The sequence below is a fragment of the Mus caroli genome, chromosome 5 (genome assembly GCF_900094665.2).
Source record: "Mus caroli chromosome 5, CAROLI_EIJ_v1.1, whole genome shotgun sequence".
NCBI lineage: Eukaryota > Metazoa > Chordata > Mammalia > Rodentia > Muridae > Mus > Mus caroli.
Window position 1 is genome coordinate 25,530,533 of NC_034574.1, and position 15,687 is coordinate 25,546,219.

The 15,687-nt window shown below is 49.3% G+C and overlaps 2 protein-coding genes across 4 annotated transcripts in view; one reads left to right on the forward strand and one right to left on the reverse strand.

The window, feature by feature from the left end:
• Window positions 1–561: 561 nt before the first annotated feature.
• Window positions 562–13,555, reverse strand: Slc5a6 (solute carrier family 5 member 6). 3 transcript variants are annotated; one of them, XM_029477351.1, is made up of 18 exons: window positions 13,378–13,555; window positions 12,293–12,462; window positions 9,174–9,252; window positions 7,597–8,106; window positions 7,222–7,287; window positions 6,777–6,828; window positions 6,187–6,254; window positions 5,771–5,925; window positions 5,285–5,425; window positions 4,981–5,110; window positions 4,377–4,465; window positions 3,855–3,967; window positions 3,490–3,557; window positions 2,557–2,643; window positions 2,249–2,427; window positions 1,955–2,058; window positions 1,635–1,750; window positions 562–1,484 (listed from the first exon to the last, which is right to left on the reverse strand). In XM_029477351.1, the coding sequence occupies exons 4-18, from the start codon at window positions 7,984–7,986 to the stop codon at window positions 1,338–1,340; spliced, it is 1,905 nt and encodes a 634-aa protein (XP_029333211.1). In that variant the 5' UTR covers window positions 7,987–8,106; window positions 9,174–9,252; window positions 12,293–12,462; window positions 13,378–13,555; the 3' UTR covers window positions 562–1,337. The 3 variants fall into 3 exon arrangements, with proteins under 3 accessions (XP_029333211.1, XP_021018387.1, XP_021018388.1); XM_021162728.1 differs by lacking the exon at window positions 13,378–13,555 and adding an exon at window positions 12,841–13,218; XM_021162729.2 differs by lacking the exon at window positions 13,378–13,555 and adding an exon at window positions 12,629–12,741.
• Window positions 13,261–15,687, forward strand: part of Atraid (all-trans retinoic acid induced differentiation factor) — a 6,018-nt gene continuing 3,591 nt past the window's right edge. The window contains exons 1-2 of the mRNA XM_021162730.2: window positions 13,261–13,382; window positions 14,067–14,185. Coding sequence (XP_021018389.1) covers window positions 13,299–13,382; window positions 14,067–14,185 — 203 coding nt within the window. The 5' untranslated portion in view covers window positions 13,261–13,298. The remainder of the gene's footprint in view (window positions 13,383–14,066; window positions 14,186–15,687) is intronic.

The window sequence follows — 15,687 nt, forward strand, 5'->3', positions numbered from 1 at the left end:
TCCTTCCACAGGGCTGGCCAAGACAGCAGGAGCAAGTGGGTGAAGGGACACTCACAAAGTTACACATCTCTCGTCCAGTCACTTGGATGATGAGGCAAGAGGATCATGTCATGTGTTCTGAGCTGCAGGGGACATGGGAGAGCATTTGGGCTGTGGCTGAACCTTCAGATCTGCCTGGCCCCATGTCTATATTGAGACCCTGAGAATGTGTGCACAGCTGCTCTGAATAGCAGGATGGGGCCAAGAAGGGGAAGAGACTGAGTATGGGAGGTACAGGTAGTATTGCTGTTGACCAGGCAAGCCAGTGTTATTGCTTAAGTTAATATTCTTTCTCTAGCTTCAACAGTACAATCTCAACGCAGTTCTTGTATTGACAACTGAGGTTGGCGGGTGATGGGGTGAGACACTTCAAGAAGCACTGGCCCTAACTCTGTCCCCACCCCCTCCAGCCACCTGCAGAGACTGGAGGCCACGGATACTCTGCCTCAGTAAAGAAAGACACCTACACACAGAGATTTTATCTTCTCTAGGGTGGTTACTTGAAGGAACAGAGGCCAGACACCAGGTCTAACAGCTATTTTTATTCCCTAGGAACAAAATGCATGAATAGGAAACTCCCAAAGGAAATAATAGTTGCACAGATGACAGAATGACACCAGGGTGACTTAGGAGTTTAGAGGATAGCACACTACATAATGGGGTCCTGGTGAGGGCCCTGAAGTACTGCCTGAAGAGGGCAAGGATCGATGTGGAAAACTGCCCCCCTCTATACAAGTAGATATACATAACTGTCCATGCTGAGACCCAAGGATACCAAAGCCTCCCTCTCAAGAATCGAGGTAGGTAAGAATGAGAGAGGACTTGAGTATTACAGAGGACCCAAAAGACCACAGGGGCTCACAATGATAACCCAGGTTGACATGATAGTGAAGGAATCACCAGAGGGCCAAGGACTTAATGCTGGAGCTGGTCAGTCTTGCCAAATCAGATCCTGGGGCAGTTGTAAGAAATGCTGTTCCTATTCACCCCAAAGAACCCTGGTCACTTAATCAAATGCCACCCTTTTCTTAGTGTATTCATTTATTTTCCCACGTGTGATGTGATTCTATACCCTGCAAACCCTGATCCTAAGAGAAGCTTGGCAAGGGATAAGGAAAAACTGTCTCGCCCTTGCATGCACCCGCTTCCATGGAGGTGAGACTTTAAAGCTCAAGGTCCTTTGCTGTAGGCCAGGTCATCCACCTCAGTGCTGCAGAACACACGGAGTGAGTCATCTCTGCACTACAAAATAGCCTCCGGCTGCTGCTCTGCAGTGAGGGCAGAGTTCACATCCCAGGTCACAGGGAGGTCTCCTGGACAACGTAGGTAGGGCTGCACGGCTGGTGGACAAGGCCATCTTCAGCCATCCTCTCTTTGTCTGTGCTGTCCTGCAGCACTCCATTCCTCATCTTCTCTGGAAACAGGTTGGAGATCACAGGGATATCCTGGGGAACACAGAGAGCAGAGGTGAGGGTGGGCAAGGGCAGGTGGAGCAAAGGTGGGACAGTCCACTTCAGACCTTCCCAGGGAGCCAGGGTCATCACAGTAGACACAACCAACAGTGCAACGGCTACAGGACAGACAGCAGGTCTCACCTGGCTGTGGCTTCTCCAGCAAAGCCGCTTCTGGCAGGATAGGGGCAGGAGTGCTAGGAGCTTTGGCAGCACAGGGTAAATGGTGCCGGGGTTCAGGGACCGGCCCCGCATTCCCCCTGAAGGCAAAGGTGCTTGTTAGTCAGAATCCGTCAGGACCCTTCCCTGTCCCAAGGTCCCAGTCCTCTAGCCCACTCTGATGTCAGCAGGGAAGACTGGGGGCTACTGACACCCAGGGTCCCCACAAGCAGGGTCCCACCTCCCCTAGACTGCAAAGTGCCCTCAGCCCCTCATTTTTCTGTGTGGCAATCCCATACCCTCACCAGTTAGCAGACTGACAATCAGGCCCACTACAATGACTGTGGTGGAGTTGTGCGCGCTGTACCATAAATAGGACAGGGAATAGAAGTGCTGCAGTCCTGTGGGCCTGGGACAAGAGGTTAAGGGCAGTGAGCAGGGCTTTTGCAGGTTTTCTTCAGACACTTTGAGCCACAAAGCCTCAGAACCCAACCTAACCCTGCTTACAGCCTGTAGAAGCCCACCCCTTAGTCAGGTCCCCATTAAATCCCTCAAAACTGAGCCACTACCCAAGGAGAAGAGAGTGAGTCCCGCCTCACTTGGACAGGGTGGAAGGCATCACGGTGGTCACAGTGGCGACAGTTAGATTGCCAGGCAGGAAGGAGCTGGATCCATTAAGGGGAGGGGAGGCCACAGCAGAACTCATCCTGCTTACTATGCTTCCAATGCCGATCCAGAAGGCCATGAGGAGTCCCGTCAACAGGCCTACAATGGCACCCTGCCCAGAGACACAGTCAACTCTCCTGCTACATACAGGCCAGCCACAAACCTTCACACCAGTCCCCAGAAAGTCCCAGCAGCCCAGTTCTATCACAGGCATATCTAGGGAGCCAGATAACTCACTCACAAGAGGGTTGGCACATGGAAAGAACATTCCAAGGCAGAAGAGTCCCAGCAGTGGCCCTCCAACCATGCCGAAGATACTGAGTGCTGCCTGGAGTTGATGGAAAAAGAACAGAACACACAGGCTCAGAGACTCCAGATTCCAGTCCAGTCTCCAGCTATGACTTTCTTCTAGGGCAGGAATGGCTGTGAAGATGCACTTTGGGCTCTAACACTGAGCTCTAGGTCTCTCTGTGCTAACAGCATCCTAGAAATGACACTGGGGCTTTTGGTCACTTGAGAGTGTTAAATATCATCTAGCTAAGAATTTATGGTGCTGGTGAGCTAGCTCAAAGGATAAAGGTAGTTGCTGTTAAGGCTGACCCTGAGTTCAATGTCCAGGACCCACATTGTACAAGGAGAGACCCAGCTCTCAAAGCTGTTCTTTCCTCCACTCGGGTACTGGTATGCAAGTATCCACATACAAGAAATGAATAGATGCAAGTGCTTTCTTTAGTTTCTTAAGACAGTTTTTTGTTGTTGTTGTTGTTGCCCTGGCCATTTTGGAACTTGCTCTGTAGACCAGGCTGGCCTTGAGCTTAGAGATCCATTTGTCTCTGCCTTCCAAGGGCTGGGTTTAAAAGTGTGCACCACCGGCCGGGCGGTGTTGGCACATGCCTTTAATCCCAGCCCTTGGGAGGCAGAGACAAATGGATCTCTAAGTTCAAGGCCAGCCTGGTCTACAGAGTGAGTTTCAGGACAGCCAGGGCTATACAGAGAAACCCTATCTCGAAAAACAACAAAACAAAAAGTGTGCATCACCATGCCCAGCTTAAATGCAATAATTATTTTCAAAAGGCAAATTTCCACCCCTCTCAAAACAGCTGTCTTCATTTCTTGTCTCATACAAATCCCCCCACTCCCTGCCAAGAATTTCTTTCTCTTCTCCAGTCATTACCTGGAGCACTGATCCCAGATGAGAGGAAATATAGGCCATTCCCAGGCAAACTAGCCCATAGGCAAAGGCTGGGGAGAAACAGAGGGGAGGAAATAAACTGATGTGAGTAGACAAGGAGAGGACTACCTACCCTCCAACCAAACCACTACTCCTGAGACATGTCTATCAAACCCAGCCTCAAGCCCAGGGTCCTGTCTCAGAGATCCAGACCCTGTGTGCTGCTTGCCCCTGCAAGCAATACACCATGGGGTGAAGGCTGTGTGCTACATGAGGCATGTGCTGAGTCCAGGACAAACATGATCTACACAGGACTGATGACAGTGTATACAGATCTCAGGATGAACAAGACTTAGCAGTAATCCTACCAAGGCTTCGAGAAAGCATGATGGCCCGAGTTTCAGTCAACTGTGGGAACCAGGGCTGGATCAGATCTTCCATCGTGACAGTTGCCAGTGAATTGAATGCAGAGGATATGGTGCTGAAAGGGAGGAAAGAGATGAGTTGTGCTAAGTTTGAGAACCAAAACAGGCAGGACTCTACAGAGGGCTCAGTGGCATAAAGGTAAGAAACTACCCTCCCCCTACCAGGCTACCCCAGAGGTTTGAAGGCAAGCCTTTTCTGATGAAAGTATAGATTTGATCAAGTAGATGACTGATATTGTCAAACGAAAGCAAGTCTTGGGAGAGGATAAACTGCCTTGCCATACAAGACAGACGGGCATATGTCCCAGCAGGGCAGCAGACCACAGACGGGCATACTGTCCCAGCAGGGCAGCAGACCACAGACGGGCATACTGTCCCAGCAGGGCAGCAGATCACAGACGGGCATACTGTCTCAGCGGGGCAGCAGACCACGTCTAGTCTAGAGCAGCTGTAGAAAAGGAGTACCTGAGAGATCCACTGAAGAGACAGGCAACGAAGAGCCCAGGCAGCCCTGGCATGTCTTTCAGGAGGTCCATCACAAAATAGAGGACTAACTGCCAAGTAGAGCAGAGCATACTCAGAGATGCTACCCCTGCTTTCTGTGTGGAGAAGCCCCTAGACATGCCCTTGCCAATCCAAAGCCTGGTGCATTAGGAAGGGGAGCCAGACACGAAGGCATCTGCCTCAAGCAGGGAGAAAGTGGACTCTGAAGAGCAAACTACACAGCCCATCCAGCACTACTTCTGTTGAGCAGAGAGGCCTCAGCACGCTGCCTACCTCGCCAAGCCTGTCTCCTGGAAAGTGAGGCTGTTGGGAAGCTGAGATGAGAACAGACATGCAAGTTTCCAAAAGAGCACGAGGTACACAGTGGGGGTTGGTATCATGTGGTCCACACCCACAAAATGAGGTGAGCACGGACTAGATCTCATCTGACATGCTAGACAGCAGAGGCCTCAGGATAGCAAAGAATTCTTCATCTATATTTCCCATTCAGCCACACAGATACTCTGCCTAGTGACCCAGACTGGCTTCTCAAGAGCACAGGAAGGAGCAAGAGAGGCCTTCTCACCTGGTCAGGGGCTGCTTGCTCCAGCTGGGGGCTCATGCCATACATGTTATAATAGGCAAACATGACCAGACCAATGAGGCAGCTCATGCAGAGGGCTACTTGCTGGCAAGGGAACACTGCATAGCAGGAGCTGCAAAAGACCAGTGCCAAAAGACAGAGATAACATTAATACTTTTATATGCCCTCCTGAGCCTCCAGAAAGTCCCCAGTAAGGGGGTGAGAACCCTGAACCCCATCCCCACCCCACTGCCTTTAGGGAGCCCCTTCCCATCCCTTGCTCCAGTCCTTCCACCCCTGCACTCACAGCACAGCAGCTCTCTCCGAGCGGGAACTGAGGTAGCGCTGCACCTGAGCCTGATTCACTCCATACAAGGAGAGCATCATGAAGACACCTCCAAAGGCCAAAGTCCAGAAAGTATGACGCACAAAGGGGTCAGGATCCAGGCTGCAACAAATACTACCTGGTCACTGTCTCAGCCAAGATGCCTATCTTTCTAGTAAGAGAGGTCAGTGAATGACAGAACAGAGAATGACACAAGGCAAGGAGCCAGGAGACTAGAGATGGCTCAGGAAGTTGGAGAGAAGATTCCATTTTCCCAACCCTCCCCCATCTCAGGTATGCATCCAGGCAATGCCCAGGCTTTCTATAAACACCAACCAGGTACCCACCCGTCACCTTTCTCCCTATTTGGTATTACCAGGTTTCTCTCTACTTACTAAAAAAGGCCCGAGCCCAGGCTCTACAGACCCTCGGTACCACAGACACCAGAAAGGGGAAGCACATACTTACTTAATCCCAGAGATGAGGCCATGCTGGGAAGTCACATTCCATACATGGCCCAAGCCACCCACTCTGGCTGCTCCTACAATGATCACTACCAGCTGCCCGAGGAACATGACCAGTGTTTGGAACACATCTGTCCAGATGACAGCCTTCAGCCCACCCTGCAGTGAAAAAGCACATCTGTCACAAATGTCAACTCAACCAGAAGGGTGGACATTACACTACCCCGAAAGCTCCTGAACCATCCCTGAAATAGTGGATCGAGAATCTCGTCTACTTTCACGGTGCACGCTCCACCCTCACCCCACCCCTACCCTACCCTGCCCTCCCTGGAATTCCATCCCATCTCCTATCTGTCTAGCCTATCCCTTCTCTTCCTTCTCCCATCTTCCTGCCATCACCCCAGGAATTACTGAAATTACCAGTGCAGTGTAGATGTTGCAGACAATTCCTAGGGCCAGCACTGACAGCCATAAATCAAATCCAGTCACTGTAAACAGAAAGTCACACTCCTATCTCTGCAAGCTCTTCCAGAGAAGCCCTGGTAAGGGAAGCTCCTGGAGACAGGCAGCTATGGTGCTACACATCTCTAATCCCAGCATTCAGCGGGTCAGAGACATGTGGCTCTCTGGGAGTCTAGCCTGGTCTATATAGCAGGGTGCCAGGACCGCTAGGGCTAGAGACCTTGTCTCAAAAAGAAATAAACACTCACCTATAAAAGAAGCAAATATTCATTAAAGATGAAATAAATCATTCTTCAGCGGAAGGAAAGGCATTCTCAGAGCGCCACTGAAATACTGAGAACCAGCTCAGGTGTGGCATGGCAATGTCTGATCAGCTTTTGATGGAGGTGACCCAAGTCTACCTCTCCCTCTGCTAGAGACTGAGCCAAGAGCCCAGTCAATGGGTCAACTTTCTCAAGGTCAGATTGCTGCTCTCTACCCTGTCTGCCCTTCCAAAAGGCATCTTCCCAGTCTGCCAAGGGTGGAAGTCGGGGACAAGGAATCCTTACCTGCATTGAGGGCCAAGGATGGTGCATAGAGAGCAACTCCCATGTAGATCACCTGTAGGATGGGGAAAGGATGTCAGGGAGAGAAGAGATGCAGGTGGAAAGACAGCATCCTCAAGGCTTCCTTCGCCTTGGCTCATTTCCCTCACCTTTCCCAAAACACAGCCTTACACAGTCATACCTACAGTGGATAGGATGCCATCAGGGACTTGCTCATATTGTCTTTTTATTTTTTCTTCTCCTCTTCAGAGCTGAGGACTGAACCCAGGGCTTTGCATTTGCTAGGCAAGCAATCTACCACTGAGCTAAATCCCCAACCCCCACATTGTCACTCATAGAAAATTTTAACCCTGTCAGTTTGAGAGCAGGGAGACCTCCACCTGCTTCTGAAGGCCCGAGTTCAGCTCCCCCTCTGCCCTAGGCTCAGTTTCCACAACATTCTACTTACCATCTGAAAGATGAAGGTCACAGTCCCACAGATCCGAACTGCTTTATTGAAGCGGAGCTCTAGGTACTAGAAAGAAGTACAAAGAATTTATCTATCTTTTAAGGCATGGTATTTCTGGATTCTAGCCCTCACAATACATAACCTCTTTCCTCAAGAGGCCTACTAACATAGGGAATGGATATACAAAACATATACTCTGGACCCTCTAGGCATGGTGCTCCCCTGCTCCTCCCCCAGCATAACTCCTCTTGGGAAATACTGAGAGACTCAGTTACTCTTTAGGTGAATAACTAAAGGTCCAGGGTCACAGCCCTCCCGTGTGAACCTTATCCCTTTCTCCATCCCTGTGCTGGGAAGTCATCCTGTTCTGCTCACCTCATAGGCACTGGTCAGATGCAGACGGTAGAAGACAGGGATGAAGATGTGAGCAGGGATCAGGAGCCCCAGGAAGTAGGAGCACCCCAGGAACCAATACTGGGTTCCAAATCGGTAGATCTCAGCTGGTGCTCCCAGGATGGCCACGGCTGACTGGAAGGTGGCCAGCAAGGACAGTGCCACAGGAAGACAACCCATTTTGCGGTCTGCCATCAGCAGTTCACCAACGGTATGGTGGCCCCAGCCACGACAAGCATGATAGAGCCCAATGACAAGGGAGAGGACCAGCAACAGGCCAAATACCACATAGTCCACAACAGAAAAGGTGGAAATAGCCCCGCTGGAGCCTGAGGTTGTTTGAAAGGGAGCTGTAGTGCCTGCCACGCTCATCCTCACGGTGCCGAAGCTTTGCAGTGACTTGGTACTCCTGGGCTCTGAGCTGTCACGAGCTGGTTCCTCGCTCAGTCTCACAGCGTTTCTCTTCTACCCAGTGACATGGTCCAGGGGCAGCTGTAAGAGTTTATCTCTCAGTCAAGGATACCCTGCCCTCATGGCTGCCCACCCACAGGCTTTGGACAGACTCAGACCATCCAGCCATCACAGTGGTGAAGGCCTAGATGGTGTGAGGATAGTTTGTTAGATGTCAGGGAGGGAGCAGCAGGGCTGAGGCAGATAGCAGACAGCAACTTGGCCAGGACCTTTGGGTGTGCAGTCATGAAATTTTAGACCTTTATGGGGTCTCCACCCAAGCAGTAAAATAAAAATGAACTCTAGCCTAATTTTCTTCATATAACCCCCTGCTTCCATCTGCAGGCACAGAGCCAGCCACTACAATGTACTGAGCCAGCAGAGCCCAGCCTGGCGCCGTAGCCCAGCAGGGAAGACATGGAGATTAATGGAGGCAGGTTTCCTCATCCTCCTTGGCCTTTGTCCCACCTCCCTGAGGTGTTGTTATCCTGTCGGCACTGACCAGTGAGCTCACCTCCCTAACAGTCTCAAGCCACATTCGGAACATCAGCAGGCCAATCATTCTGTGCCCTCCTCTATCTTTTGGGATTAAAGGCATGTGCCACCACTGCCCCGCTGTATCCCTTTGGTAATATCCCCAATATCACCAGAGAAACCCTACCACTACCTCAGCTCCTGCTAGACACAACAGTCAAAAACTGATCTGGTCAGTGTGGTAGGATTCAAAAGTGAGACAGACAGGGGCTGGAGAGAAGTTCAGTGCTTCAGAGGACTTGCTCTTGTAGAGGACCAGGTTCTGGTCCCAGCAACCACATGGCAGCTCACAATCATCGGGAACTCCAATTCTAGGGGATCTGATGCCCTCTTATAGCCTCTGTGGCATCAGGCACACATGCAATGCACAGATGTACATGCAGAAAAAACACCCATAGACACAAATAAACAACTTTTAAAAATAGCAACAGACAAGGTGATGGAGCTGTGAAGCAGCCAAAAGATTCAAAGTTAGGATTCCATGGCCTCTGGAAAAGTGACAGTCAGAGAAAGTGGCAATGTGACCAGCAGCAGAGAGTGAGCTGTCCCATCCTGCTGGAATCAGACACACATACCTGGAGAAGCAATCCCTGTTCCTTGGCAGAGCTGCCTGGGCAGGACAGAGGTAGAGGCACCGACTGATTCTGTGAGTAGCTGCAGAGAGATCAAGAGGGAGTCAGAGGAAAGCACGGATGCTGTCTGTTCTGGGCTCATCACGGAACCAAGCGCTGGGCCCCAAGTGGCCCGTATCACCCTATGTCCCCCAACTCAACTCTACAAGTTCCAGAATGGACAACACACTTGACAGCATTCCTAGCTGGATTAGGCTTTCAGCCTAAATCGCTCTTAGCACCCTGTGTGCTAGACAGAGTTAGAAAGGAGTTAGTTGCCTAGAGAAGACTGAAAGCTACTTTTCTAACTCTACACACACAGAAAAACCACAACTCTAAGAATATGCCACAATTCTTAAATCACTTATAGCCTTCTCATTTCATATAGAAGCATAAAAGGCCCAGCTCACTCAAGTTATCACTTTTCCGTGTGTGTGTGTGTGTGTGTGTGTGTGTGTGTGTGTGTGTGTGTGTGTGTGTGTAAGCTATAGGATGCCATTAGGCATCTTCCTTAGTCATTTTTCAGGACAGTGCTTCCCAAGCCTACAGAAATCTACTGGCAACTCCATGCCTTGGTCTTCACAAGCTCTTGACCTACTGAACTATCTTCTCAAGGAACCTTCAAAGGGTCATGGAAACCCAGGCCTGGGCACTCCTCATCCAATCTACACTCCTAAGCCTATGGTCCCGTCTCAAGAAGCATCCCCTAGAAGTACTGATTGGCAAGAAGGGGACAGGAGAGAATCGCAGCATTTAGACAGCCTAACATGATGACAGTTAATATTCTCTGAATACCTTCCATGTGAGCCAGCAGTAAGTAAAGTGCCTTACAGTCACTTGTTCACAAATTTTCCCCTTCAGAGATAACGGCCACACCCTAGATCCTATCTAGTACCACCCCCCCCCCCCGCCGCCCCAGGCACTAAATTTCTAGCTTATAGCAGCCTAAGGTAGGATGTACAAAACAATCTTCCTAAATAGACTTTACCTCTATATCTTTTTTTTTTTTTTTTTTTTTGGTTTTTGGAGACAGGGTTTCTCTGTGTAGCCCTGGCTGTCCTGGAACTCACTCTGTAGACCAGGCTGACCTCGAACTCAGAAATCCGCCTGCCTCTGCCTCCCGAGTGCTGGGATTAAAGGCGCGTGCCACCTTTAATCTTATCTATTATGGATCACTACATTTTGAGACCCTACCTTTCCAAACCCAAACATCCACCCCTCTAAGATCTATAAACATCTACAGCTTCCTTTGGTTTGTGTGTCGGTTGCTGCAAAATCTTTTATTCCAACCTCCTGTGTAAGAGTACAGGGTATTTCACCTGAAATCTGTCTCAGAGCCTCTCTACAGAACCTGCAAAGAGTCTTGAGTCTTGCTGTTTTGTTTTTTAGAGGCAGGATCTTACCATGTATTCTTGGCTGGCTCAGAACTCATAATGTAGACTATGCTAGCCTTAAACTCTAGGTTCACACCACCACACACAGGAAGAATATCTATTACAAGGGCTGAAGAGATGGCTCAGGGGTTCAAAGAAAGAGTTGTAGCTGCTCTGGGGAAGACATGTTCGGTTCCAAAAACCTACAGTCAGCTTGAAACCATCGACCTGTGGCTCCCTCACTACAGGCCTCCTCACACCAGCACTCACACACAGACACACAATAAAAAAGAATTTTTCACAGGTATTCACCAGTGTTCCAACCTCACTAGTCCCAAGACTAAGAAAGGAGCAGAGTGCTAACTGTAGTCAGTCATTCATGGAACAGTATAGATTTCAACTATTCTAGTGACAGATTAATATACCCTGCCCTCCAGGAAACAGCGCATCTTCTTGACTGTATTCAAACAGTTGGGCACATATTGCCTAGTTGGCAGGGTGCAGTTCTCACAGACTAAACCTGAACTATAAGCCTCACAGGACAAAGAAAAAGTCTGAACTTGGGCCACATGTTCTACCGTCTCTAGGTCAAGGATTCTGAGAGGCACTCTGGTTTGCCTAAAGGGGCCCCAGGCCTTGATACTTTACTTGATACTTGAGTTTTCTTTCTCTCTTTGGCAAGCTGTCACTGCTATGGGAAGATGAGGAGGATAGACAAGCCGGGTGACTCACACCTTTAATCCTTCTGGAGGCAGAAGGAGAGGAATCTCTAGAGTTCAAGGCCTGCCTTGTCTACAAAGTGAATACCAGGACAGCCAGATCTGCAGAGATACTGTCTTGAAAAAACAAAACAAGCCGGGCGTGGTGGCACACGTCTTTAATCCCAGAACTTCTGAGTTCGAGGCCAGCCTGGTCTACAGAGTGAGTCCCAGGACAGCCAGACAGCCAGGGCTACAGTGAGAAACCCTGTCTCGAAAAAAAAAAACCAAAAAAAAAAAAGAAAAAAGAAAAAACAAAACAAAAAATAAAGAAAAACCCTTCTAGGCCAATCCTAGCACACAGGGGGCAGAGACAGGTGGATCTCTATATAAGTTCCAGGCCAACCAAAGCTATACGGTCTCAAATAAAACACCAAGTGGTAGGGTAGGTCTGAGTACCGATTTGGTTCCTCTGCTTCTAGAGTTTCCTGATTAATTATCTGCGTTGAGGAACCACACAGCCTCTAGGGTAGAGGAAGAGGTAAGCAGACAGGAAAAGGACAATCCAGTAGTAACACAACTTAGTTTCATATGATCCAATTCTAGAAAAAGGACAGTGGCTTTCTACAAACTCCACTGATTCACACCAGTGGACATGTCTTTTAAAAAAGGTCTCACATTGCATGGGACTTATCTGCAATGAAAGGTATTGAAGTTTGTGGGTTTATTTCTTTTAGTACTGGGGACAAGACTGAACTAGGAAAGCCAGAGCTAAGTCCTCACCCTCTTCCCCCTTTGAAATATAAGGGAACACCTGCAGGGCCAACTGTCACCAATATCTAGGGCTTAAAATTCCTCAAGATCTGAATGGCCTTTCTCACTAAAACAAGATATCCCACCAGCTAAATGTATTGATAAATGTAAATTCAGGGTTTCCAGGCAGATACCTGGAGGCTGTGGAAACTAAACATTGGCAGATTAATTAAGACGAGATCTAATTGTCTTTAGTTACCTTTTGAGGAGTCGTCACTCAGAGCAATAGCTGTCCCTTTAGGTGTGATGGGTCTCTCCCAGCGCCCCTCCAGTCAGAGCTGCTGCCGCTCTGCTTGCCTTGCGTCGGTGGTTCGGCCAGGGCTACCAAAGTTCCTTCGTTCTTTCCGAAACCAGCAATGGTTTTTCCCCCTTGGCAAGGCAAAGAACATGAGTTAAGGAAGAGTCTTTCTCGCTTCGCGTCCTTGCCCGGGCTGCAGAACCCTACGCAACATTAAGGTGAAGGGTTCCCAGGCTCGTGTCCTCTTGCCAGCGTTTGCCCTTCGCCCTCCGATCTTCACTCCTCCATCACCCTTACCCTCTCTCGGCTCAGTTTTCCCCTTCTCTCCGCACGTGGCGAACCCACGACTTTGCGCTAGTATTTAAGACCTTCCCCAAAGCCCACACCAAGAGGCTCCCCCGCCCCGCCCCTCCCAGTCCCGCCCTCCCGCCTCGAGGCGACTAACTCAGTCTCTCTGGCCCTGCCCAATCCCCGCCTCGCCCGGCCCACCTTACACCCGCCCGGCCCACCTTCGAGATCTCCATATGAGAGCAGCCGGCCCGCAGGCCAGCCTGGCACGGATCCGCTCGGCCCGCAGCTCCTGACTTGGTGACAGCCGGACCCCGCCCCCCGCCCTCCCGGGTCCCCGCGCCGCCATGTTTACTAAGGGCGGATGGAGCTGCCCGGGCGTCCGCACCGGGCTGAGGGTCGTGCAGTAGCTCAAAGCAACTACGCGCTAACTGGACAGGCCTGCGCTCCAGGAAGAATGGAGAGAAGGTGGGTCTGTCCACCGCGAGCAAGCGCAGGACTGGAGCTCAGAATTCCGCGAGCAGCCCGAACCTGCGGGCAAATTACGCCTCGGGGCTCCACGGCTCGCGACCCGGGCGGACCAGGCCACGCCCCAGAGTGACAGGGCGAGTGACACGCTGGGGGCGGAGCCCCGCGCTCAGTTCTCGCGAGCTGTCAAGACGGTGGAAAGTAGTGGGAAATGGCGTCTCGGGAGTCAGGCGGCTCTCGGGCGGCTGCCCTGCTCCTGGTTCTGGGCATGGAAAGGGCCCTGGCTCTACCTGAGGTACAGAAGAAAGTTTGAGATCTGGCTGAAGAAGGTTGCTGGCCGTCAGCCGGGAATCGAGCTCGCCCGCCGGTGTCTGTCCCTTTGGCCAGTCGGAAGCTCAGATTTTTGTCCCTGAAGCTTCCCCGAGCCCTGTGCCTGCGGGGATGGTGTTCCCCAGTACTCACGTAGTGCTGGCCACTAACACCTTCGCCCTGCCCACATTCAGAGACCTTTGAAATTTGATCTCCTTGCTTTTGAATAACTTTAAATAGTGCTTCCCACACAGAGTCCCATAGTTCTTCTGCCAGCTCCCGTTGCACGAATGCTGTGCGTGGTGCAATGGCACATGGCATGACTATCTATCTATCTATCTATCTATCTATCTATCTACCTATCTATCTATTTATCTTAGTGATGCTTGAGTACGCTGTGTACCTGCAGCCCTTTAACACCTACCAAACCATGCCTGTCAGGTGAAGTCTCTGGAGAGGACACAGTATAGTCAAGTAATGATGCTCAAACACGAGGATCTTGGCACTTGAACAGTGCGCTTATTTGGTGCGGGGTTTTAAGGGAAAAAATGGGTTCTGTTTACAAAAGGCACCTTTCCGCTTTGCATTATGGGAATTCTGGAAAGGCTACTGACTTGTTTGTTCTTTTTTTCTTTCTGGAGTCTTAATCAGGTTTCTTTCTCTTCTGCAGATATGCACCATGTGTCCGGGAGGTATGCACAATTTATCCAGAGTGGCTGCTTACTGTGAGGATACATCGAAGCTAATGCAGGCCCGATGCTGCCTGAATCAGAAGGGCGCCATCTTGGGGTGAGGGAGGAGAAGACATCCTTAAATATTCTTTTGAACTCTTTTTTTTGAGTTCCCAGACTGGAGTTTACAGACTTGCCTAGCAGGCTCTGGGGATAAATATTAGTACCTAAGTGGAGACATTTAATGCTCGATTCTAAACATTTAAATTTGATGTAGTATTTTTCGATAAGTAAATGATGTTTTGATTTTTTTTCCTGGATGACAAATCATAGTTTTTGCCATTTTATAGGTTTTTGTGGTTTCATTTAAAATAGTTTTATTATTAAGTCTTTGTATTATTTTTACTAAAATACATTTAAATTTTTCTTCATTTTTTTTGTTTTTAATTGTGTCTGTCTGTCTGTCTGTCTGACTGTCTGGGTACAGGCACTTGAGTACAGGTGTTGGAAAAATCCAGAGGCCTTGGATCCTCCTGGAGCTGGAATGATAGGCGGTTGTGAGATGCAGTGTGGGTACTGGGAAGTAGACTCAGGTCTTCTGCAGGAGCAAAAGATGGCTTCTACTGGCTCTTAACTGCTAAGCCATCTTTCCAGCCTTTAATTTTTTTTTTTTCTTTCTTCTTCTTATTGTTGTTCTGGGTACTAGGAAATGAACCTAGGACTTTATGCAAGCTACCTTTTTTGGATTTGCTTTTCCCTTTGTTTTCTTTGAGACAGAATCTTGCTATATAGCCCTGCCTATCCTGGTACTAGGTAGCACAGGTTTTGGCCTCAAACTCATATCATTCCTGTTACAGCTTCCCAAGTACTGGGATTACAGGGGTGAGCCATCACATCTGGCTCTTTTCAGTATTTTGACACATGATATCACTAATTGCCCACACTAAACATGAACTTGTGATCCTCCTGCCTCAGCTTCCTGAGTAGCTGGGATTACAGGCTTGCAAACAGGCCATATGCTAAGTTATATACTTTATGTTATGATTTTTGTAGTTTGTGGGCACACAGTAAATGGAAAAATAATTTGTTGAAGTCCTTTTTATTTGGTTGGTTTTTCTTTTCTTTTTTTAAAATTTATTTATTTATATTATTTATTGTGTATAATGTGCCAGAAGAGGGCACCAGATCTCATTATTGATGGCTGTGAGTCACCATGTGGTTGCTGGGAATTGAACTCAGGACCTTTGGAAGAGCAACTTAAGAACTTTTAACCTCTGAGCCATCTTTCTAGCCCCCTTGGTTGGTTTTTCAACATAGAGTTTTTCTGTCCTGGAGCTCCTTCTATAAACTAGGCTGGTCTCAAACTCAGAGATCTGCCTGCCTCTGCCTCTCAAGTGCCAGAATTAAAGGTGTGCACCACCATAAGGCTTGGAGGCTTTAAATCCTTAATGTACAAGCATTTACAATTACCTGTGATATAAAATCTACTTGGGCCAGGCATGGTGGCACACGCCTTTAATCCCAGCACTGGGGAGGCAGAGGCAGGCGGATTTCTGAGTTTGAGGCCAGCCTGGTCTACAAAGTGAGTTCCAGGACAGCCAGGGCCATACAGAGAAACCC